This window comes from Meriones unguiculatus, chromosome 20 (genome assembly GCF_030254825.1).
Source record: "Meriones unguiculatus strain TT.TT164.6M chromosome 20, Bangor_MerUng_6.1, whole genome shotgun sequence".
Lineage (NCBI taxonomy): Eukaryota > Metazoa > Chordata > Mammalia > Rodentia > Muridae > Meriones > Meriones unguiculatus.
Genome location: NC_083367.1, coordinates 38,993,256 through 39,019,417, shown reverse-complemented (window position 1 = coordinate 39,019,417; position 26,162 = coordinate 38,993,256). Strand labels below are relative to the sequence as shown.

Genomic DNA, 26,162 nt, shown 5'->3' with positions numbered 1-26,162 from the left:
TCTAACCAAGGACCATATATGGATATAACCTAGAAACCCTGCTCAGATGTAGCCCATGGTAACTCAGTATCCAAGTGGGTTCCCTAGATAGGAGAACAGGGACTGTCTCTGACATGAACTCAATGGCTGGCTCTTTGACCTCTTCCCTCCAACCCCCCGAGGGAGGAGCAGCCTTGCTAGTCCACAGAGGAGGACACTGCAGCCAGTCCTGAAGAGACCTGATAAGCTAGAGTCAGATGGAAGGGGAGGAGGATATCCCCTATCAGTGGACTTAGAGAGAGGGGCAGAGAGGAGATGAAGGAGGGGGCTGCAGCTGGGATACAAAATAAATACACTGTAATTAATGTAAAAAAATAAAAATTTAATAAAACAATTAGTAAATACATCTTTAAAGTGAAAAATAAATAAATAAAAATAACCCAGAAACTGCACATGTTCCATAGTTGGTATATGGATGAATTAATTATGACTTATTCATTTGCTGAAATTCAACTCAGCAATAAGAAGGAACAAACTACTGATACATGCTTTAATCTCAAAAGCATTAAGCTAAAAAGTATCGTTGTGTTTTTTGTTGTTTTGTTTTTGTAATCTGCTGACTCTCCAGCTGAGGAAAGACAAACATACATATATAAACATTCAATTAGAGACATATATGTGAATGTGGAGAGAGAGCAGATTTGCACAGTGTTAACTGGTGAATATGGAAGCAGCATGTTGGCATTGGTCCTGCTTTTAGTGCAAAGCTTCTGTAAGTTTGAAGTTTTTCAAAGTAATGAAATGAGGAAGTATATCACCTTTCTTGTACTATAGAATGACCTACCTTTTTATCATCTGGCTTACTGCGGTAGCTTCCTAGCAAATCATCCTTCTGTTTAGTTTCTTTTTCTTCATCTGTTATTGTTTTTGTTGTTGTTCCCAAGAAAGCAGCAAGAATGATCTACAACTTTGAGACTACACCTCTGTTTCTAGTGACTCCCCCATGTTTTATTCCAAGAACCAGATAATTTTGTTAAATACCCAGTAAGAATTGTCATACGTGAGCCCACTATGATCTCTCTGACTCATATCCTATTTGCTATCTCACTTTATGTGCTGACTTCACTATATTATTTATTGCCCCTCACATTCACACAGCATGCTTTGCTTTAGTGGTTCTGTCTGCGTAAAACAACTATTAGATGATTCTTAATATTTTTGGCCTTGGGACTTTTTTCTGCTCTTAAACATGAAGAGCTGTATTAGTGGCTTTTATATTGCTGTAACCGTGAACAAGACAACTTATAAAATAAAGCATTTACTTGGGCTCATGGTTTCATAGAGTTAGAGTCCATGATGTTAGAGCAAAGTAGGCAAGCTGTGTTGACTAGAGCAGTAGCTGAGAGCTCACATCTTTATCCACAAGCAGGAAGCAACACATACTGGGAATGCTGAGAGTTTTGAAACCTCAAAGTCTGCCCCAAATGGCATACCTTCTCAAGCAAGGCCATACCCTGTAGTCCTTTCTAAAACTGTTTCAGTTCCAGCAACTGGGGACCAAGCATTCAAACATAGGAGCCTAAGGGAGCCATTCTCATTCAAGCTAGCACAGGACCCAAATCTTTTTTTTTTAAATATGATTTACATGTAATAATATTAGACTAAAAATGTAAATTATGAAAAGTTTAAACATTTACTAATTAATTTATAAAAATAAAAACAGGCCAATTATGTGTCCAGTAATGCTTATTACAAAAAGCAACCTTGCAAAAGAGAGACTTTTTTTGAATATTATTAGTATTGACTTAGGTTCTTGAGCTGAAGGTGTGTGTTATATAGGTTTGGTGATTGAGCTTAGGATCTTTTGTGCTAGACAGCCTAGCCTTCTCTTGCTGTTGTTTTGTGACAGGGTCTACTATGTAGCTCAGACTAGCCTGGCACTCACTATGTAAACCAGGTTGGCTTGAATCACACAGAGAGAAATCCATCTGCCTTTGCCTCACTGTGCTGGGAATAATGGTATATACCTAGTGCCCAGCTAGCTCTTTGTGTTTTGAATAGGATCTTACTGTGCAGCTCAAGCTGCTTTGGACTTATTTGAAGTCTTTTTGCTTAAGCCTCTAAAGTGCTGGGCTTGCAGGTGGTACCATTGTGTCTCACAGAGTTTTACAAATCTCATTTCTCTCTATGTACTAATTTGTTGTGTTGTTGTCTTAGATGAAAAATACAATGTCTTTTGATAGTCATGAATGGCTGTTCTTTGATACTGTGTCAAAACTTGAGTGGTATGCTTATTTAAGACAAGGTCTCAGTGTGTAACCTTTGCTGGAATGGAAGTTAAACTAGGCTGCGCTGGAATTCAGTAGCAGCACCTGCTGTTTTAACACAGGTCTTTAGACTGTGTCACCAGAGCCAATCTGAGTGGTCGTTTCTTAAGAGTTCTTCTCATTGAGGAGTTTAAAATTCTACCATTGAACTTTCTCTTCTCTATTACATTAGAATCCGGCAATCTTAACTTGAACTTGAAACAGTCTGTTTCTCTACTTGGAAAACAGGGTCCCCTAAATTATTACTGGAACGTTATATACACTCGTCAGCATTAGGAAGATGTCAGACTCAACAGTGGAAGATGCAAGTTTTTGAAATTCTAACTTTTGAAATTTCTAAATTATTATTGGCAAGAAATGCAGATGTTAAGAATCTAGATGTAAAGACTCCATATGTTAAGACTGAATGAAGATGAAATTATTTAAGTAAAAATGGAGTTCAGTGGGGAAAAGTGGCTGGCTAATCCAGTATGTGACTCACTCAGTGCTTATTCAGATCACCCAAGTACTTTTGTGAGTAGAAATACTACATAGATATTTTCTATTTCATCTGATAAATTATTCATATAAGGCATGTAAATTATTCATATAAGGCATGAGTGCAAGGGTGAGTTTAATGAAGTTTGTATTTTTCACTGCTAGTTCACGGTGATTCTTAAATTAAATGGGCTCTTCCAAATGTTCCCTTTTGTTGGAGGTGAAGAATATAATGATTTGTGGTACATTTTGCTATCTCTGACTTGAATTGTGTCCAAGTGCCAACAGTTTTACCTACCATCTATTTTTTTTAATATTCTTTTTTTTTTAACATTTTATTATGCATACAATGTTCTGTTTGTATGTACATCTTCCAGGCAGAAGAAGGCACCAGATCTCATTATAGATGGTTGTGAGCCAACATGTGGTTGCTGGGAATTGAACTCAAGACCTTTGGAAGAGCAGTCAGTTGTCTTAACCTCTGAGCCATCTCTCCAGCCCCCTACCATCTATTTTTATCCATTAGTGCAAGTGTCACCAAAATAAAAAAATACAAATTATATTTCACTATTACTATAATAACAGTTGTGAGGTCACGCACCCACTAAGAATATTTTAGGACTCTCCTCTCCTAGCGTCCTACTGACCTACTGTGCTCACTGTTCTGCCGTATGAGCTTCTTGCCTCTTACAGTGGGTACTTGGCTGGTTTTCTTCTGTAAAATATTTTTTGATTTGTTTGTGTCTGTCTATGGAGGCCAGAAGACAAAGTCAGAAGTTGCAAAACAGTTGTGAGCCACCTGGAGTGGGTACTGGGGTAACTCCATTCCTTGCAAGAGCAGTGCCCATTGTTAATGACTCATCTCTGCGACAGAGATCGCTTGTCACCTTTGCTTGGAAGTGCGGACTTTGACTAATGTATTAATATTGTAATCTGTCGATATAACAGTCTTGAGTTCTGATCATCCCATTATTTTACTCTCCTTTTTTCCTTTGACATAATGTTTTTTATATTGATTAAGTCTTTTCCCACTAAAATGTAAACTCCATATTGTGTTTATTTTTTATAGGAAACGTTGTAGTTGTATAAGATTTTCTGTTGTTCACTTTATGATACTATTTCTTCAATCACATCATACTTTCAGTGATTATTGCTCATGTTTACATAGAATTCTGTTCTCTCTTATCGACCTCTCTGAAGATCGAGATTTTTTTTCTTGTAGATGTTTTCTTTACAGATTATTATTTGCCTTGGTTTTTTTTCTCCTGGATGCTGTCCTCAATTATATCCTGATCCTTAGCTTTGGACAGATTTACGACTGAGGCACAAAACTCATTGGAAGATGGGTGTATGTGTAGGGCTTGTTAGCTCATGGGCAGCACTGTAGGGTGATTGGGCAGCAAATTCTTACCTTTAAAGAACTTCGTTCAGAGTGTTTTCTGAATCTCAGTGTTATTGTTTTATTTTCCAAAGACAGAGTTTGTGTTCTTTTGCTGGAAGACAAGATGTAGTGTAGGTCACACAGCTAGCTCCAGGAGAGCTGAGAACTTGATAGTGGAAGGAAGGGAGGTTGTCACAATCAGTGGGCTTATATTACATAAATTCCTTGGTTGCTTTGTTTCAACCTTCATGCTCCCTGACACCCACTCATTTTGCATCACATACATACTGTTTTCCCTTTGTACTAAAATAAAAAACAAGTAATTGTTTGTTCATGCTGTGAAGTGCATCTTTCTTAAATGTAAAATATTTCTGAATGCTAGTTTCCTTCCTATTGTAGTAGGATGCAGGGTATGTTCTTTTCACATGCTTTGTCATTCCTTTTCTTGCAACTCTTGTGTCTCCTGCCTTCCATGGCACTGGGGAATCTTTTTCTTGTCCGGGGGAGGGGGCACATTTTAGGTGTTGGGGAAAAAATAGGCCTCTTTCTTATTGGCACTCCTCTTTTTAAAGTATTGGGGTTTCTGTTTTGTTTTTGTTTTGTTTGTAGTCTTCCTTTTCTTTCTCAGCTATTTGTTTTTCAGTTTTATTTTATGTGTACGAGTTCTCTGTTTTCTTGCACAACAGAAAAGGGAATCAGATCCCATTACAGATGGTTGTTAGCCACTATGTGGTTTCTGGGAATTGAACTCAGGACTACTGGAAGAGCAGCCTCTGCTCCTAACCCCTGAACCATCTCTCCAGCCCCTGCTATTTTTTGTTGGGAGCCGCCGCGTGAACGTTACGCCGGCAGAAACGCACGCGACCACAGGAATCCTTCCGCAGCAAAAACTTTATTAGTCACGCGATGAAGAGGGGAGAGAGAGAGACCCCCGATGTGGCGCTGTTTATATAAGCCGGGGTCGCACCTGAGTGACGTGTGAATACCCTGACTGGCTGCTTACTTTTACCCCGCCTGATGACTAGGACCATTATGCTTAGCGGCTTTGTGACGTGTCAATACCCTGATTGGCTGCTCACTCTTACCGGCGTGCCTACGCAATTCTTAGCATGCTTACGCAATCTTTAGCGTGTATGCGCATCTACGCATGCACCCTGGAGGTTTATAGTTTTGAGGGCGAGATGTCAGCGCCACCTAGTGGCATCTGAGTCTCGGCTCTCCACAATTTTTCATTTATTTTATTTAGTGATTGTGGGCAAGATTTTATCTCATATAGAAGATAAAATTATGTTACTTATTGTTTCTGACAAGAGCATGGACCAGAATTGTTTTTAGCTTGCTACTATTAGCTCTAGAATATTGTAGGTTTGTCTGGTTGGTTGTTTTTGAGATAGACTCACTGTGTAACCTTGGCCAGCCTGAAACTCAGAAGAGATTCACCTGCCTTTGCCTCCCAAATGCAAGTGTAATAAAACCTGACCCTGATGCTGCTTTTGGATATATGCCTAGGAGTGGTATGGCTGGATCTTGAGGAAGCGCTATTCCTAGTTGTCTGAGAAAGCGCCAGATGGATTTCCAGAGTGGTTGTAGAAGTTTACATTCCCACCAGCAGTGGAGGAGGGTTCCCCTTTCTCCACAGCCTCTCCAGCATGTGTTGTCACTTGAGTTTTTTATCTTGGCCATTCTTATGGGTGTAAGGAGAAATCTCAGGGTCGTTTTGATTTACATTTCCCTGATGACTAATGACACTGAGCATTTCTTTGAGTATTTCTCTGCCATTCGATATTCCTCTGATGAGAATTCTCTGTTTAGCTCTGTTCCCCATTTTTTTAATTGGCTTACTTGGTTTGTTCCTTTTCAGCTTCTTTATTTCTTTATATATACTGGATATTAGCCCTCTGTCAGGTTAAGGGTTGGTGAAGATTCTTTCCCAATTTGTCATCATTCGTTTGTTTTGATGGTGTCCTTTGCTTTACAGAAGCTTTTCAGTTTCATGAGGTCCCATTTATTGATTGTTGCTCTTAGAGCCTGTGCTGTTGATGTTCTGTTCAGGAAGTTGTCTCCTGTACTAATGAGTTCTAAGGTCTTCCCCACTTTTTCTTCTAACCAATGTAATGTGTCTGGTTTTATGTTGAGGTCTTTGATCCACTTGGACTTTAGTTTTGTGCAGGGTGATAAGTATGGATCTATTTGCATTTTTCTACACGCAGATATCCAGTTAGACCAGCACCATTTGTTGAAGATGCTATCTTTTTTCCATTGTATGGTTTTGACATCTTTGTCCAAGATCAGGTGTCCATAAGTGTGTGGGTTTATTTCTGGGTCTTCTGTTCAGTTCCATTGATCCACCATTCTGTTTCTATGCCAGTACCATGCAGTTATTATAACTGTTGCTCTATAGTACAGCTGAAGATCAGAGATGGAGATACCTCCAGAAGATCTTTTATTGTAGAGGATTGTTTTAGCAATTCTGGGTTTCTTGTTCCATATGAAGTTGAGAATTTTTCTTTCAAGGTCTGTAAAGAATTTTGTTGGTAATTTGATGGGAATTGCATTGAATCTGTAGATTGCTTTTCTTTTCAATTAAAATATGAAAGTTTTTGAATGGATGGGAAAAGAAAAATTATATTGAGGTTACTGAAAAAAATCCATAAATAAATAAATATCCATAAAACTGTAAAGAAGTAAAATGGTTCGTGCTGATTTTGTTGTTGAACCTTGAACTTCAGTGCCTGACAAATGCTTGGTCAAACTAGAAAGTCATTGCATTTGTGTCCATGTATATAGGAAAACAATACTGACTATCCATTATTCCAGGCGTCCACTAGTGTCTCAGGATGTATCCTCAACAGAGAAGACATGAGCATGTAAGCCACCATTGTAACTCCTATCTGAGAGATAAGATTAAGGGATATGGGAGCTTGCCACTTTAAAAAGATTCAAAGTAAGTTAGGAAGAGACTCAGTTATTGACAGATGGGGTGGAGAGCTGATACTTGAGTAATTTCCGGTATGTCGGGCATTCTTACACAACCAACAATTCTTTATTGTGTATATTTTATAAGTGATGAATTTGGATATACAGATAGTAGGTAATTTTTCATGCCATAGAGATTAACAAAAGATAGTGAAGTTCTCAGAATTAACCTGATTTAATAATCTGTTTCAAGACTTGGAAACAGTCACCGAGAGTTGTAAATTGCTCACATTCACACTGTTGAGTTGTAATAAGAGGGATTAAAATAATTATGGTGCTAGAGGGGTTAAGGTGTTTTTTCCGACATGTTTTTAGCTGTTGTTTTCTTTGGGTTTTGTTTGTTTCAGACAGTATTTCATTATATAGCAGGGGCTGTCCTCAAAGTCTCATTCTGCTTCAGCCTTCTGAGAACTGGGAATACAGGTGTGCATTTAAACACACCTATTAGTTGTTCTTTAGTTGAAGATATATGACTTTATTCATTACAGTAAGACAACATAGAGCTGGGGATGGTGGCACATGTCTGTTCTATACTGAGGCAGAAGGTTGAAATTTGAGACCAGGATAGGTAGTTTCTCTTAGGGCTCACTAGTTTGAGGCCCAGCATCTAAACCAAGGAAAAGAAAAGAAATATAGACTCTTAGGAGTGGCTTCTATTGGGAAACCTTTCGGAATATCTGTTTTTACATTTCCTCTTTGTTGTTGTTGGTCTTTTCAAGACAGGGTTTCACTGTGTAGGCTTATCTGTTCCTGACTTGCTTTGTAGTCCAGGCTGGCCTTCAAGTCACATCAATTTCGCTGCCTCTGTCTCTCTAAGTGTTGGGTTTACAAGCATGCACTGCTATGCTAGGCTTCATTTTTCTATCTTTACTGCTCAAGATTATTCAATTTATTTGTAATCAGCACATATAATGAATACAAAGAAATAATTTAAATAAGTTTGTAAACATGAAGCAGGCGTTTTAGTTTTGATATGTATATGACCTAAAATATCAAAAAGAGCTACCACATACATATTTCATTGCTTTAGAATATTTTATTCAATAGCCAATTAATAGCAACTATAATCATTTTGATACATAATCTTAAAATAATAGAAGAATTCTCTGGCATTTTTATTGCATTAGATTTTGGTTTTAAACTAAATTACTACAGTTTGCTAAGGAACTTGGCAAATAATAATAATAATAAGAAGAAGAAAATAATTAGATATTAACTTTTTTTTTTACAGGTTTCACCTTGCTTAAATGTCTTATCACGACTGTTATTTAGCAGTGATCCAGATGTGTTAGCAGATGTGTGCTGGGCCCTTTCTTATCTCTCTGATGGACCTAATGATAAAATTCAAGTAGTCATTGACTCTGGAGTCTGCAGAAGATTGGTGGAACTTTTGATGTAACTATAACTTATGCTTAGTACTTATGTGATTGTGCATTAAGTTTAACAATTAAGATCATGGTCTTATAGCTTTTTGATCACCTCTCTCTGGGGGGGGGGGGGGGGGGTGCAGCCTTGCCAGGCCACAGAGGAAGATGATGCTGCTAGCCTTGATGAGACCTGCTAAGCTAGGGTCAGAGAGAAGGAGAGGAGGACCTCCCCTATTAGTGGACTAGGGGAGGGGCATAGGGAGAGAAGAGGGAGTGTGGGTGGGGCTGGGAGGAGATGAGGGAGGGGGCTACAGCTGGAATACAAAGTAAATAAATTGTAATAAATATATAAGTAAAATTAAATCAAAAATAAAGTATAAAAAGATTAAGGTCTTAAACATATAAAAAATCACTATCTTAGGAAGAATTAAAAATTTACCAACTCCTCCCTTTATAGAGTAGCTATAATCCTTTAATATATTTCCTGAACTGCAAGGAAAAAAAAATTATCTTTAGAGACAGGGTCTTTCTGTGTAACAAAGCCCCGGCTATCTTGGACTCACCTTGTAGACCAGGCTGGCCTTGAACTCACAGAGATCTGCCTGCCTCTGCCTCCTGAGCACTGGGATTAAATGCATGCCTGGCTGCATGAAAATTATTTTATAAACTTATTTCAATAATGAAACTTTTTTTAAATGAAGGAACCTTAATTCATCCAGTATTTATAGAATGTCTGTTGGCAGCAAAGGTGACATGAAATATTAAGATGGAGAGAACACAGTTTTTGCTCTTCACAGAACCAATAATCTAGCTTATTATTAATTATAATAACTAACTAGTATACAAAGCCAGGAGATTCATTTAGTGTCTCCAAAATGTTTTCCTTACTGGCCAGTTAGTATTACCTGTGTTTAAAACACAGCTTTTCCATGCAAAGAAATTTAAAGAAAATTTTGTTCAAAAAAATGTTACAGCTTCTTTATATGCCAGCCTTCTAAAATTATCTTCCTTTGTTTCATCAAAAAGCCATTAGTAATACGCCAGGCTTGGTAGCTCATGCCTTTAATCCCAGCACTCAAGAGGCAGTGGCAGGTGGATCTCTGAGTCCAACCAGAGGTAAGACCTTGTCTCAAAGAACAACAGAACAAAAAACAAAAAGCCATTAGTTAGATCCAAGTGAGGCATGTGGCACAAAGAATAGAGTTGTTTTAAAGGGCTGCTATTTCAGTGTGACAACAGTATCAGAGAAAGATAGACAGGTGCGGTGGGATGGTCAAGACTCCAGCTTGAGAGTGGCTTCTTCCTAAGTGGTCAGACAAGCAGGCCACAAGATGGTTTAGAGCCCCCAAACCATGATCTGGTAGCCTGTCATGTCAGATTATCTATATATGTAGGAAGATGTGAACTAAAGCAGCTGGCTTCTAGTTAGAAAATGTGAAGGGGAAACAGCCTTTAGATTAGAATTGGATCCCTCGGTGTAAACTCATGACTACTGAAATAAAGAGCTATTTAAATATGTTTTTGTTTATGTTCATTATAATATTTGGAGCAGTGACACCTCTAGAAATAAGTTGAGCATACTGAGGACATAATTTGATTTTGAAATATCACTGTTCATTTAAAGAAAGTAATTTTCTTAGAGAAATGATTGAATTAATAATGAGGAAAAATGAAATGAATGTAGAAAATTATACTGGGAATAAATCACAGCAATGTATTTTAAATTAATGAATAGGAATAGCCCCAAAGTCCACATTAAAATAGGTGGATGGATCAATAAATAGATATGGTCAAGATGATAGTATTACAAAAAATGATTAGTAAAAACAATATAAATAATTACTAATGCAGATAATGAGCATATATATACTAACACTAGTAGTAAAAAGATGGGGTACAGCCATGAAAATATACCTTATATGGACTGTAAATGTTATATTTAGGGACATATATGTACGCATATATGCGCTCAATAACAATTTGTGAAAAAAGAAGCCATGAGTTTTAAAGATAGAGGAGAGGGGTATGTGAGAGGGTTTGGAGGGAGGAAAAGGAAGGGAGAAATGTTATAATCTTTAAAATAAAACAGATTAAAGAATGGGATTTTTACATGGTTTCAAGTATTTCTTCATCAAATACTGAATATAAAGGAGAAATTAGGACCAGTGAAGGAGAATAATATGATAGATAATCTTAATTAGTGACAGAGTTCAGTACTACAATAATGGGACAAAGCATACACAATATGTCATCTAATAAAATATAATGAGATTATATTAGTATTTATAATACTGATATACATTTTTTGTTTCTGAAATATTACCAAGATACCAAGTGAAAATGAAGTAGGATTTCAGTGAAAAATATGGAAGTTTTCTGTACTATTTTTGCAACTTTATATAAATTTTAACTTAGTTTATAAGCTCATTTTTTTTTTGTTTTTGTTTTTAGGCACAATGACTGTAAAGTTGTATCACCTGCATTGAGAGCAGTTGGTAATGTTGTAACTGGTGATGATATTCAAACACAGGTGAGTTCAGAATTTATGACACATTGTTAAAATCATGTTTTATATCAATTGATTATATGTTCATTAAGACCTTATTGCTATAATTATACAGGCATCTCTGGTAGTAAGCACATTTTTCAACATCAGTTACCTTATTAGGAAGGTACTCTCATAGAGCTCTGACAGTGCAAAGGACACTAGGTGTTCTGCTTGGATGGTCCAGTGTCTCCATACTGAAGAAGTCATACTGAAATAAAGCAAAGTGCCAAACTAGGTCAATCAGTAGAACTTGAGACTCTTAAAGCAAACTACCAAGAAAATGCATGTGCTATGAGCAGATCAACCAGAAACCACTGTAAAAGGTTTTAAAAAAAAAAGATGTGTATGATGAGAATCTCTAGTTTCTGCAAACAGGGGAACTAAACAAGTACAGCAGTACTAAGGTAGATGAAATGAGATTTAATAGCCATTAAACTAGAATAGAAGCTGTGCTTTATTACACATAGGTCATAGGACTTAAGATTCAAATTTCGAGACCAGAAGAAAGGTAGCAAGGGAACAGCTCCAGAATTGAATAACTGTGTAAATATGCCTGTTTGGAGAATGGTAAGATGTTAGAATTGACTCTAGATTTGGGCTGCAGTTCTATTTAGAGACTTACCAAAGCTGTGCAACAAGTAAGCATTAGCAGTTACTCATAGCCATGTTAAGTAGCTGTCTGTATTGGTGAACACTGTGTTCACCAGCTAAACTTTCAGTGTACTGCTGCCCAATACCTTCCACCCTCACTAAATCAAAATCACTGTGGATAATCGCAGTTACAAGGACAAAGCAGACAGTGCTTTTGGATGGTTGTTTTTGTTCGGGAAAGGGTCCCATTAGTAGCTCTGACTGGCTTTGAACTCACAGAGACCTGTTTGTCACTGCTTTTTGAATACTGGGATTAGAGGTATGTGCCACATACCTGAATAGATAATACTTATTTGTAAAAATCAAAATGTAAAAAACAACGTATTTATTCTGTACTTGAAAATTCTTCTAATGCTATAGAAATGTGTGTTGGGAATGAATATCTAGTCAGTAATTCGTTTTGAAAGTGAGGTTGAATCCCATCTTCTAACACTAAGTAATTCTTCAAATAATTTTCGGAGTTGAACTTTGCATGTATTTCTATGGATATGACCAGAGATCTTTTTTCTTTGTTATTTTATTGTTCATTTTACATCCCAATCACAACCCCACTCTCTCCTCCCATTCCTACCCTCCTACCCACTTCCTCCATACCCCCTTTCTCCTTGCACCTCCCCAATCTCTGGGTTCCAACCTACCCTGGCACATCAAGTTGCATCAGTATTAAGTGCCTCCTCTTTCACTGAGGCAAGGCAACACAGCCCTGCTAGGGAATTGAGATCCAGAGGGAGGCAACAGGATCCAAGACAGACATAGCCCCTGATCCAGTTGTTAGGGAAACCACTTGAGGACCAAGCAGCCCATCAACTTCACATGTGTAGGAGGCCTAGGACCAGTTCATATATATTCTTTGTTTAGTGCTTCAGTTTCTATGAGGCCCCATTGGCCCAGGTTAGTTGGCTGTGCAGGTTTTCTTGTGGTGTCCTTGACCCCTCCAGCTCCCCTAAGTCTTCCTTAAGATTGAGTTCTGTTTGGCTGTGGGTCTCTGCATCTGTTTCCAATAGCTGCTGAATGAAGCCTATCAGATGACAGTTATACATGCTGAGCAGAGCATCATTAATAGTGTCAGGGGTTGGCTCTATTCCATGGGATGAGTCTGTTTGGGCCAGTAATTGGTTGGTCATTCCCTCAATCTCTGTTGCATCTTTTATCCCTGTACATCTAAGTGGGCAGAACAAAATTTGAGGGTGGATTGGTGTCCCACTCCCTTCACTGCACATGACCAGAAAACAGGTTCATGCCTTGAGTTTCAAGACTTCTCTACTTGGTAATATTCTTCAAAACACAGAATATGATGATAAATAGCTAAATTAATGTGTATATTTGAAGAACAGAGCTATTTACTATACTGGTGCTAGGTAGGCTTTGCTAAAAGCAAGGTAGAAGTTAGCAGTTGCCCTAGTTTTACTTTGAGAGGAATTTAATTTGTTTTTCATAGATTTCTGTACTTCTAAATAATTCAAAAGATTTTTGCATTTATACTAAAACGCTATTTGTTTTCTGTTGTAACAGTATAAGATTTTTGCATTCATACTAAAACCCTTTTATGTTTGTAACAGCATGATCTGATGCTTTTTCTTTGGTTGTTAAATAGTTTGCTTCCTGGGGCCTGTTCGATGTCTTTTTACTAGCAGACACTCACCTCAAAATGACGTTTGTAGCCTTGCCTAAGAGATTATTTCTGTGGCTGATTAAAAGGTCTAAACCTGGACTGGGCAGAATGAAGTAAGTGTGGACAAAGGTCAAGGGCTTTGAGGACAGGAGAAGGATCTTGGGAAGGAGACAAGTACAGGAGGAGGAAGAAGGAGAAGCAAGACGCTGCCATGGGTTAGTGTGAGAGAAGTATATGGCAGATCAACATAGATGGAGGAAATTAGCCCAAATAAAGAACATTAGCAAGTATTTTGGGATTATGGATTGGAGGTAGCCCAGACAGAAATGATTAAAGCTGATGGCCTGGGATGGGGCTGGGAGGTAAAGGTAGTTTAGAGGTTAATATCTGCTCTGCTCCAGGTGAAATAAGGCAATTCTGAAATCTATCAGGTGTCTGTGTCTTTTATTGATTGTGATAGTGGATTAGATAATACCACCTTAATAATTATAGGCCATACTATTAAATTAACAGCGACATTCTTTCTTACCCATTTTAGATCATTTTGAATTGTTCTGCATTGCCCTGCCTCTTACACTTGTTGAGTAGTGCAAAGGAGTCAATTAGAAAGGAAGCCTGCTGGACCGTTTCTAACATCACTGCAGGAAACAGAGCTCAGATCCAGGTAAGCACCTTTCAGAGTTGAGATGACAATAGGAAGATCTGAGTTGAGATGCCCAGTGTTTTATCAACATGGCCTCTTCTCTCAATAATGGCATTTGTGTTTACTATCCTAATGAGGAATATCAATTTATCTATACAAATATCTGAAACATAAAGTTAGTCTTGAGGAATGGATGGTTTCTGCTAAACATAATGCATACACATATAATCCTGACTTTGAGAGGCTGAAACAACTTAGAATTTTGAGGCCAAAATGGGCTACTCTAGAACATCTTGTCTAGGAAGAAGAAAAAATAAATAAGAAAAGGTGTTGCATAAGGATTTAATTGAGAGCCTGTGGCAACATGATGATTTTTGGGGCCAGAATGGCCTGAATAGAGACCTTATTGGGCAGGGTGGTTTCCATCAGTTTTATATGTTAGGAATCATCTTCCGATTTGCTTTAAGTGATTATTAGGATCTGTCAAGTATCCTGAGCCAGAGAATACTTAAATCAATTTGATTAGTCGCATGCCTACAGCTTATCACTTTAATATTTATATTATTCTGACACAAGCATTCTTTACAAAAGCTCATTTCTTTTTACAAAAGAAAACAGTTAAAGTGTGTTGATAGATTACAAACTTTCTGGAAACCTCTCACATTTTAAGATACTAAAAATATGTATGTGTTTATGCATGTACTTGGGTGATTTTATGTGGAGCACAGTGGGTGCAGGTGCTTGTGGAGACTAGGGTGTCAGATCCCCTGGAACTGGAGATATGTATGATCATTGTGAGCCCTCTGGTGTGGTTGCTGCAGGCAAACCCATGTCCTCAGCAAAGAGCAGCAAGTGCTCATAACTGCTGAGCCTCTCACTGTGTAAAGCTTCTGCATTTCAGTGCTCCACATGGCCGTAGTTCTGAAACAGCATTTGCGCTAATTTTGCTGGATCATTTTTGTTTTTAGGCTGTCATAGATGCAGGTATTTTCCCTGTTTTGATTGAGGTTCTCCAGAAAGCAGAATTTCGTACCAGAAAAGAAGCAGCATGGGCTATAACCAATGCCACATCAGGAGGCACTCCAGAGCAAATAAGGTGGATTTAGACTTTTAAGTTCTGTCTTTTAAATGTGACTCAGATAATTTGAACTAAAACATACTTTTTAATTTAGTGATGAAAGTAACATTTCTATGTCTGTTTAATATACATTAACACGAAATGACAGCATTTGGTTTTTTTTTTTCATTTGGTTTCTTTTATCATTTATACTTATGTTATAATTAACCCCATCCTCCTTGGCATAGATTAGAAATTTGAATGGGAACAATTTGTTGATTTGCAGAATATACTGTCATGAGCACTAAATTTATTACAAAATTAACTTTTACCTAGAAGTAACAAATATGAATATCAACTTGTGTAAAGTAAAATTAAAATTTGCATTCGTTTAATGATGTTCTCTCCTTATTGCCTTACTGGTAGATAGTATAATATTTTTATGGACTACTTGACTTTTTCCTTCTGTAGTAGGTTTTATAATCTGTGCCTTTTGTTATATATATCACTGACAGCATGGTACATGGCTTTAAGTAATGGCCAATTTCTGGTCAAGTCGTGATCCATCAGTTACACTTGTCACAGGATAAATTTTGACAGAATCATTTAACCTTTCTAGTCCAGTTTCTTCTTTTTGCTAATGAATTCAGTGACAGTATCTAGAGTGAAATGAACATTTGATAAGCTCATGACTTTTACATTCTCAGGTAGACTAAGATACAGGTGTCCTTTGTAATAGTCATTTTTGAATATTGATTCTGGTCTGTCAATATCATAGATCTTCAGTCTTTTATAGACCAAAGGATTTTAAATCTACCAAATGTTAGATCATTGTCTTGTGTGTTTCTTGATTTTTAGAGACAAGTTCTCAATGTTGTCTACTTCTTTCAGTGCCATACATTTTTTAATAAAAGCAGTACAATATTTGAGAATATATACACATTGTATGTACGTGTGTTTAAGTATATATGTTTGTATGTGTGTGTGTATGTATATTGAAACAGAGTCTCACTGTATTCCTCTGGCCTATCTATATTATCTAGACCAGGCTGGCCTTGAATTCCAAGAAGTCTATTAGCTTAGATGTGTGTCATCATACTCCTAAAACAAGTCATCTGTAATTCTGTTATGCTAACTGTTGTTTTCCTTATTCACCTTTGGTTTTGTAATTGTTTTTATTATTTCCTTGGCCAGCCTCTCAAATGCAGGGTTATAAATGTGCCACACACCTTGCCTTGCGTTGTCACCCTCATATCTGTGTGTAGAGATGTCATCTGTGTCTGCCTCTTTTCTGCTCCCTTATTATTTTAACTGATTGTTGCATTATATTTGTGTCATAAATTCAAGCAGTAAGAAAACAAACAGCAATAGCAAAAAGTATGTGTAGAAACACTTTGATGATTGCTAATAATAACATTTTATTTTGGTTTGATGTTATAATATACAGTGTTTAAATCATCCTTCCCCCATTTCTCTTTTTAAATTTTCTGTGAAGGTATTTGGTAACCTTGGGCTGTATTAAACCACTTTGTGACCTTTTGACTGTCATGGACTCCAAAATAGTTCAAGTGGCTTTAAATGGACTTGAAAATATTTTACGACTAGGAGAACAAGAATCTAAGCAGAATGGAGTGGGCATCAATCCATACTGTGCTCTCATTGAGGAAGCATATGGTAAGAGGCAATTGTAAGTTTGTATTATACTTAATTCATAATTATCTGCCTTAAATGGCCTCTCCCCCATCTGCACGTGCACCCTCCCCCGTTCTTTTTTTTTAACTTTTATTAATTACACTTTACTCACTTAGTATCCCCCATAAACTCCCTCATCCTCCCCTCCTATTCCCACCTTCCCTCCCCAAGTCCACTGATAGGGGAGGTCCTCCTCTCCTTCCCTCTGATCCTAGTCTATCAGATCTCATCAGGAGTGACTGCATTGTCATCTTCTATGGCCTGGTAAGGCCTGCTACCCCCTCAGGGGGAGATGATCAAAGAGCAGGCCAATCAGTTCATGTCAGAGGCAGTCCCTCTTCCCATTACTATGGAACCCATTTGAACACTGAACTGCCATGGGCTACATCTGTGCAGGGGTTCTAAGTTATCTCCATGCATGGTACTTGTTTGGAGTATGAGTCTCTGGAAAGACCCCTGTGTTCAGATTTTCTGGTTCTGTTGCTCTCTTTGTGGAGTTCCTGTCCTCTCCACATCTTACTATTGCCCACTTCTTTCATAAGATTCCATGCACTCTGCCCAACAGTTGTCCATAAGTCTCAGCATCTGCTTTGATAATCTACAGGGCAGAGCCTTTCAGAGGCCCTCTGTGGCAGGTTCCTAATTTATTTCCTGTTTTCTTCTTCTTCTGATGTCCATCCTCTTTACCTTTCGGGATGGGGATTGAGCGTTTTATTCAGGGTCCTCTCTCTTGATTAGTTTCTTTAGGTGTATAGATTTTTAGTAGGTTTATCCTATATTAAATGTCTGTATGAGTGAGTGTATCCTTTGTATGTCTTTCTGCTTCTGGGACAGCTCACTTAGGATGATCCTTTCCAGGTCCCACCATTTACCTGCAAATTTCATGATTTCCTTGTTTTTTATTGCTGAGTAATATTCCATTGTGTAGATGTACCACAATTTCTGCATCCATTCTTCAGTTGAGGGACATCTGGACTGTTTCCAGGTTCTGGCTATTACAAACAAAGCTGCTACAAACATGGTTGAGCAAATGTCCTTATTGTATACTTGAGCCTCTTTTGGATATATGCCTAGGAGTGGTATGGCTGGATCTTAAGGAAGCACTATTCCTAGTTGTCTGAAAAAGCGCCAGATTTATTTCCAGAGTGGTTGTACAAGTTTACATTCCCACCAGCAGTGGAGGAGGGTTCCCCTTTCTCCACAACCTCTCCAGCATGTGTTGTCACTTGAGTTTTTTATCTTGGCCATTCTGATGGGTGTAAGGTGAAATCTCAGGGTCGTTTTGATTTGCATTTCCCTGATGACTAATGACACTGAGATTTGAGTGTTTCTCTGCCATTCGATATTCCTCTGATGACAATTCTCTGTTTAGCTCTGTTCCCCATTTTTTTAATTGGATTATTTGGTTTGTTGCTTTTCAGCTTCTTTAGTTCTTTATATATACTGGATATTAGCCCTTTGTCAGATAGATTCTTTACCAATCTGTAGGCATTTGTTTTGTTTTGATGATGGTGTCCTTTGCTTTACAGAAGCTTTTCAGTTTCATGAGGTCCCATTTATTGATTGTTGCTCTTAGAGCCTGTGCCGTTGGTGTTCTGTTCAGGAAGTTGTCTCATTCTATGAGTTGTTTTAATTAGATGCCCTTGGTGATGCGGCCTTGCCAGGCCACATAGGAAGAGGATCCAGGCAGTCCTGATGAGACTTAAAAAGCTATGGGAAGATAGCAATAATGGAGAACTCCCCCTTTAAGTGGACTTGGGGAAGAGGATTGGAGAAGACAGAAGTAGGGTAGGACTGAGGAGAGTTGAGGGAGGGGCTTCAATTGGGATATATAATGAATAAGTTGTGAAGAAAAAAATAAAAATTAAAAAAAGAGAAACAGAAAAAGCAGAATATTTGAAAATAATTGCCCATAGCTGATACTACAACAATCTATCCATCATTTACTTTTATTTTTAATATTTCACTTTCCTTATTCATCTTTCTTTACATTGTCCATATGTATAAATACCTTCCATTGATTTAAGTAATGTGAATTTCTCCATGATTGAATAGATCTGTAACTGCAATATTTTAGCAGTTTTAGCCACATACTTGTAATTGACCTTTAGTTTGTTTCCAGATTATTTAGTCATTTATATAAACCAAAACAATTACTCTTTTGCTTATAAATTTGTTTCTTCTATTTATTCATATCTGTTTTTGACTTGGTTTGTTTTTGTTTTTGAGACTAGCTCAAAAACAGGTTGAGACAGGTCCAGAACTCACTAAATAGCCCATGTTGCCTTCAGCTGGTAATCCTTTGGCATCCATCTCCTGGGTGCTGTGATTAAAAGCATAGGCATCATAGCCAGCTGAATCAATATGTCCAGATACACTTTGAGGATGTGATTACTGAATTGTAAGCACAAAATTTGTTTATCTTTTCATTTCATTTACCTAAGGCCTTTTAGTTGACAGTGCTGCTGCCTGTTTATGAGAGGGCCCTGTAACTTGAAATTTCCTTTCATTGGCTTATGTAAAGTGGTGGTATTAAGTTGCTTTTCTTTTTATTTTGTATAAAATAATTTCTTAGTTTATTTTGTATAAAAAGTGCTATTTTTCTTTTATATATACTGGATATTATTTCTATATCATAATTGACTATATACTGTTCTTTGTTTAGTTCTGTATTTAACTTTTCATAGTAATTTTTTTAAAGTTGTTATTGTGTGTTTGGGCTGGGGTACATGGGCTTATGTGCCATGACATTTTTGTGAAGTCAGAGGACATTGTTATGGATTGAACTCGGGCCACCCAGCTTGCACAGCCAGTGTTTTTAACTACAGAGTGATCTTTAAGCCTTGTTTTTATAGTTTATTATATTTTTCTTGAAGGTTTTTTTTATATTTAACATATTGTGTAGTGTCATCTCTTAAGCCTTTAAAGTTTACAAAACCAATGTCCTAATGGACATACAATGAAAATTAAAGATTTTTTAAAAGATTTATTTATTTATTTATTATGTACACAATGTTTTGTCTGCATGTATACCAGCACACCTGAAGAGGGCATCAGATTTCATTATAGATGATTGTGAGCCATCATGTGGTTGCTGGGAATTGAACTCAGGACCTCTAGAAGAGCAGCCAGTGCTCTTAACCACTGAGTCATCTCTCTAACCCCTGAAAATTAATTTTTATTGGTTAGATTTTTCTCCCCTCTTCTTTCTTCTTTTTTGGAGGGAGGGTTGTTTATTTTTTGTTTTGTTTTGTTTTTGAAAAATGGTCTGTCTGGTCTTGGCTATCCTAGAACTTTCTATGTAGACCCGCTGGCCTTAGGCTTGCAGAGAGCCTCCTGCCTCTCCCAGATGCTGGAATTAGAGCTGAGCGTCACCAAACCCATCTTGGTCATAATTTTTTTGATTGGTTTCTTAAGAAATTTAACTCATAGGAATTATTTTATAATAGACGTGGACCTAAACTGATTTTTAAGAAGATTTACTTATAGGAATATTCACTATTCTCTATTAAGTCCCATTTCTTTCTGTTTGTTTGTTTGTTTTGTTTTCTACACTGATTCAAGCTTTATCTTATGCATCTTGAAATCTGAGATGTGTTACCCTTACTTCACAATATAAAGTATCATTGAGTTCTTCTTACTGGCTTGTTCTCTATGGCGGGGTCAGCCTGCTTTTTTTCACCCCTGGTTCACCTGCAGGGGATGGCCCTATCTACAGTGGAATGGGCCTTTTTATATCAAATCACTAATTAAGAAAATGCCCACAGGCTTGTCTACAGACTGATCTTATAGAGGCTTTTTTTTTTTTTTTTTTTTTTTTTTTTTTAGTTCTGGTTCTCTCTCCTCACATACATTTAGGTTTGTGTCACATTGACAAAACCCAGCCAACACACTGTGCTAACATAGGACCCAGATTCTGTTTCTAGCAATGACATTGGGCAACTCACAATGTCTTGTAACTCCAGTTCCAGCCGATCCAAAGATCCAGTCCTCCTGCACACATGTGGTGCACATAAATTCAATTTTGTTCACACACATAAACAAATTTAAATAAAAATTTTGAAAAAGCCAGTCTTTTCTTGTTAACAGTCATTTTCATCCCAAATTACACTGGAATTTAGGACGTTCTGTGGTTATGTACAGCATGATGAATGCTTTGCTTATTCCATATTCTACAATATCCAAAGTGGCGTATCTTTTAAGAATATTTTTGTTATTAGGGTGTGTTTGTGGATATACATTCCATAGTGTACAGGTGAGTATAAGAAGAAAGCTTTGTGGAGTCTGCCCTCTCCTTTCACTTACTGAGGGCTCTGTGGCTCTAACTCATGCTGCCAGGCATGTGTGGCAAGCATCCTTACATGCTGAGTAATCTGGTTGGCCCAGAGTGATTTGTCCTTGAATAAAAAATATTCTAACAGTACTCAGATCTGTGTAGAATTTTTTCCTGAAAGCAATAAAATAGGATGTTGCACATTTCCCTCATCATTACAGAATGAAGTTTTTTCTCATTTCATTTATAGGTTGCACTTTGGGGACATTCTATAACAGCTGTATGTGGTATTTTGTTGTGAAGTGTCATGGATTCAAATATAGTTTGCATGTATTTCATACCAAAACCTTGCGATCTGGTGTGTTTTAATTTTTTTATTTGTTTTGTTTCTCTTTCTATTCTTCATTATTTAGCATAGTTGTTCTGGAAGGGGTTTGTGGAGTTACTTTAAAACTAGACTTTTTTGACTCAAGTGCAGGTAATTGAACTTCCCAACTTAGCTAAGATCACACAGCAATACGGTTGATGCCTATGACCTTGCTCCCTGACTTAGTGTTTCTTCATGTCAGACTTCCTTGTACCTTTTCCTGTCTTTTTAAAGAAAGACTGTATTTCTTTAGCCTGGGCTGTCCTAGAACTCTTTGTGGACTGAACAGTGCCTCTTGCCTATATCTCCTCAGTGTTAGGATTACAAGCATATATCACCTGCTTGGTTTTATGCAATAAGGGTGTTCAAGTCTACAGTTTCCTATGTGCTAGGCAAGCATTCTTACCAACTGAGCTACATCCCTAGTCCCCTATTCTTGTCATTCTTAAAGAATAAGATGCAAGTGTGAAGTCATTTATTTGTGTAAAAAATAAATTTAAAAAGCGTCCCAGTCTTAGTGAAGTGGATGGGTGCTTTTTATTTGTTATTCTCACATAATATATACTGAAGCCCTAAGCATAACTTCTTTCTTGTATGTGTTCTTTCTGTGATAGGCTTGGATAAAATAGAGTTTCTGCAAAGTCATGAAAATCAGGAAATTTACCAGAAGGCTTTTGATCTAATTGAACACTATTTTGGTGTAGAAGATGATGATCCCAGCATTGTACCTCAGGTGGATGAAAACCAGCAACAGTTTGTATTTCAGCAGCAGGAGGCCCCAATGGAAGGGTTTCAACTCTAACAGGTGGTGGGAAAAAGCAGCTTTTGATAGCTCTTCCACATGACCGGCGGAAATGTTTTTATATAATACAGGAAAGAGAAAATCAGGTGTACTTTTAAAAGGAAATATGAAACAAAAGTTTCCATTCAGATGTACCATTTCTTTTTAGATTTTTCTTGTTTTGGTTATTCGTTTTAATGTAACTGTATTTGTCTTTTGTTATTTAGATTTTTGTATCTAATTGTGAATATACATTATGCAATTATTTTATTCAGGCTTGAAAAGGAGAACTTGGCGAATATTACGTAACGGTTCTGAACTTTTCAAGTGTTCTTGAAAACTGCACAAGAGTAGCATTGTGAATATTTATAGTTGTATCTTGTCAGTGAGTCTGACTGTTCCCGGTCTTCATTAAATCTACCTCTGTCCTGAAGCATAAAGAAAAGCTCCAGAAACATTTAAGAGCTGAATTAGAGTGTGATAATCTTTATTATTTTAGATTCTAAATCACTGTGCGGTAGGTTACACTTCACAAACAATTGTAACAGAACTCTTAAAAATAGTGTACTGATGGTTAAATGTAGCCATTATGAAGAGAGAAGCTGTTCATGCTGGTCACATTGCAAACCTATAAAACACTTAAATATCTGTGTTGTTCACATAAAATACTATTATTCTAGTAAATTTTATATTTTATCCAGATTTGCTACCTTTTTTGGAAGTTTTTATTTTCACTCTTTATTTTAAAGATGATCACGACAGAGAAGTGATCGTGAGTCTGTAGTGCTGCATACCTGAAACTGTATTTCCTTTGATTTTTCAGAAGATCTTGAACATTTTATTCTCTGTATGATAATGAACTTAAGTACTTGAATGAGAAAAGTGTCTTGAAAGAAATCACCTTGTTATGTATTAAATTTTGTTAAATGCATTTAATGTTTTGACTAAATGAATGATGCTAATGAAAATTGCTAAGGATTATTTAATGTACAGAAATTGACATTAGAAATATTTCTTTTTGATAGTGCAAACCAGGTCTCACAGCTGCTTATTATGAACTATGTGATAGATGACCTTCACATCTGATTGGTCAATCTTATTTCTGTTTTATGAGTTAACAGGAAAAAGTCTCTTGAAAATCTAAATTTTTTGATAGAAAATTTATATTTATTTACATACATGTGTGTTATTGCCATAGAACTGTGCTTGGTAGAGTTTCTAAGCAGATGTGGTATTGTTGAACTCAGTTTTTTGATTTATAGTTATATGCAGTTGGTGTATATATCCAGTTATATCCTTAAGAATACTTATGTAAAACCTAAATTACAATTCTTTTGAGATGGGAACTAAAACAATTTTGAAATGATTCATAATCTATTCTGTAAAGAAATATTTCATTTATAATAGCATTTGTAATGTTTCTGCAGGAAATCAGAGGCATGTGACATAAGGAAGGTGTATATAGGAGCATTATTAAATAGTAAAGCACTTTGTAAACTGTATATCATGAATCTAAGCTTTGGCAAGACATTTAAGCCTCACAACCATGAAATTTCGTAGTGCTGACTGCATCTGTCAGTCCTTTTATACCAGGAAGTAGCAGATTGTGTCTGTGCCCTTTTTATTATAATGGGAGTTATAGAGTTAAGTATAAAGTTTTTCTTTTACATTAAGTACATTCAAAGAAACAGGGTAGTGATATAAAGATTACCAAATTGATGGTAAATTTATCAAATAGACACTTTTATGGTGGTGGTGTTTCTAAGTGTAAGATGACAGGGTATTTGACTCTTTGTAATCAGTTGAACTTGTTGATCAGCATAATTCAAACCTAGCCAGCTGTGCCTGCTTTGAGGATGCAGTCATCACTATAACAAACCTCTAAGCTGAATCTTCCAAAAAAAGTTCTTACAGAGAAATTACATATAGGTGTATGTGTGTGTATGTGTGTATATATATATATATATATATATATATATATATATGCATATATATACACATACAACACACATGGTATATACATATATGTATGTGTGTGTATATATATATGTGTGTATATATATACACAATGTATATAATGTTTGCAGGCACATAGACTAAATGACTTATAAAAGGACATTTTAGACTTTGCCAGTGGGACAAATGTTGTATTTCTAAGTATAGAACTTGGTCATACCCTGAATATTTAAATACAAACAAATTTAATTTCATAAATTAGTATCTTACATAAATTGATTAGATTTGAATGCAGAGGGCATTTGGTCCAACTTTAAGGTCTAGCTCTTTTTTTTTTTTTTTTTTTTTTGAACCAAGAGTAAGATAAGAGCTACCTTTTTTTTTTTATTTTATTTTATTTTCAATGCAGTTTATTCAGGAACCTTGAACAATCCTCGGACCCTGGGGAAAGCCAGCCCACAGCTTAAATAGCCTCTGGGTAGCCAACCCAGGTGTGCCACGTGGGCAATGCAGATAGGTCCACATACATGGAAGCAAGCCAGATCCTCGGCCTTAGCCAAATGTGGAGTTGTTCGTGACAGAGAGCACTCACCATCGGGAAGGTGGAAGGCGGAAACCAGCTCCATCTTTAAGGCATAGCATTCCGCAGCTCTCTACAGTTCCCCCTTTTTGTTTTAGACGCATCAGGCAAGAGTAGAGGTCTGATCTCTGATATTAGAAATAAATTGGGACTTTGTACCGATGTTCATTTAGGTGTCATCCACCCAAAGAGCATCAGACCCGTCTGATACCTTTTTCTCAGAGGCAGGACCTGGGGCATCAACCCGTATGCAATCAGACATGCTCTTCTCTGGGTCCAAAGTGGCTGACCCTGAGTGCAGTGCTTAGCCTCGCATCCTGAGCGTATCATTTTAAGAGCTACCTTTTTAAGAGTAGCATTATCATCATCGTCCCCTGTGACACAATTTAAAAAGTTGCTTTTCTAAGATTTATGACTCTTACATATGATAGATACTGTGCCAAATAAAATAAATGTGTTTTAAGAAATACATATGACATTAATGCAGATACCAAAAAAATACTTGAAAGAGTCCATTTAAATTAAATTTGGTCCATTTTAATAAACTTAATTGAACTTGAATTTCTACTGGTTCAACTATGCAATCATGCTTGTTTTATAAATACTTGGTGCACTGGCCTAGGTTTTTATTGTTTGTTTGCTTGCTTTTGCTGTAAGTTTTAATTTGGAAGGTTATTCTAACCTAATTTTTAGTGTTGTTAATTTTTAGTGTCATTTGTCACTTACTGGTAGCACTGAAACAGGGTATTTTGCTTTTCTTTTTAAAGTAAATGTGCTGGCACAGAAATACCTTCTCATTTGGTTCCTGAAACCTGCTTGCAGTTAAAGATTGACTCACTGGGTGAAGAACTAAAGAAGCATTTATTACCTCTGCTTTGATAGTTTTTTTTCTTTATAAAGGAGTATTATGGAAAAAGTAAATATAAAAATGTCTTCATGGATTTTTGTTAGCGTTGTAAATTCAGCAATCTACTGGTTGCTTAATTGTGATACTGTGAAATAAAATGAACTCCTGTCCATTTCAGTACATAGCATTGTTACTTTCTGAAATGTGACATGCTGTTAGGAGCCAGTATAATAGGAAAGTAGGATGAGATGAGGGGATTTTCGCTTAACTACATAAACAAACGTTTGAGCATTATGCAATATTATGAAATGTTACAGTCTACTAAACACAATAAAATACTATTTTACAATTCCATTTATATAAGTGTGTTTGCGTTTATTGTTGCTAAGACTGTATATTCACAATGGAATAAAAACATGCCACCATCAGTTAACAGTCTCATTTTTATAAAACAAGAATCACAAAGAATAACTAATTCAAAACTATGTTGAAAAGGAGGAAAAAAGAGCACATAGAAAGATGCTAGATGTAAACCCAGTTACATCAGTAGTCACAGTGATCTTTAAGGAGTTGAAGGTGCGTAAGCAGTGCCTCAGAAGTGCAGTGGGCTGTACTAGTTGCAGGTAATTTACAGAAGGAAGGCAAACA

The 26,162-nt window shown here is 36.8% G+C and overlaps 1 protein-coding gene across 2 annotated transcripts in view; it reads left to right on the top strand.

Moving 5' to 3' along the window:
* Positions 1–25,942, top strand: part of Kpna5 (karyopherin subunit alpha 5) — a 56,503-nt gene extending 30,561 nt beyond the window's left edge. The window contains exons 9-14 of one of the 2 annotated variants that reach the window (XM_060373625.1): positions 8,372–8,535; positions 10,959–11,037; positions 13,857–13,982; positions 14,930–15,057; positions 16,514–16,692; positions 21,965–25,942. In XM_060373625.1, coding sequence (XP_060229608.1) covers positions 8,372–8,535; positions 10,959–11,037; positions 13,857–13,982; positions 14,930–15,057; positions 16,514–16,692; positions 21,965–22,152 — 864 coding nt within the window. In that variant the 3' untranslated portion in view covers positions 22,153–25,942. Of the gene's footprint in view, positions 1–8,371; positions 8,536–10,958; positions 11,038–13,856; positions 13,983–14,929; positions 15,058–16,513; positions 16,706–21,964 lie in introns of both variants that reach the window. The other variant, XM_060373626.1, reaches the window with a different exon arrangement.
* The last annotated feature ends 220 nt before the right edge of the window (positions 25,943–26,162 follow it).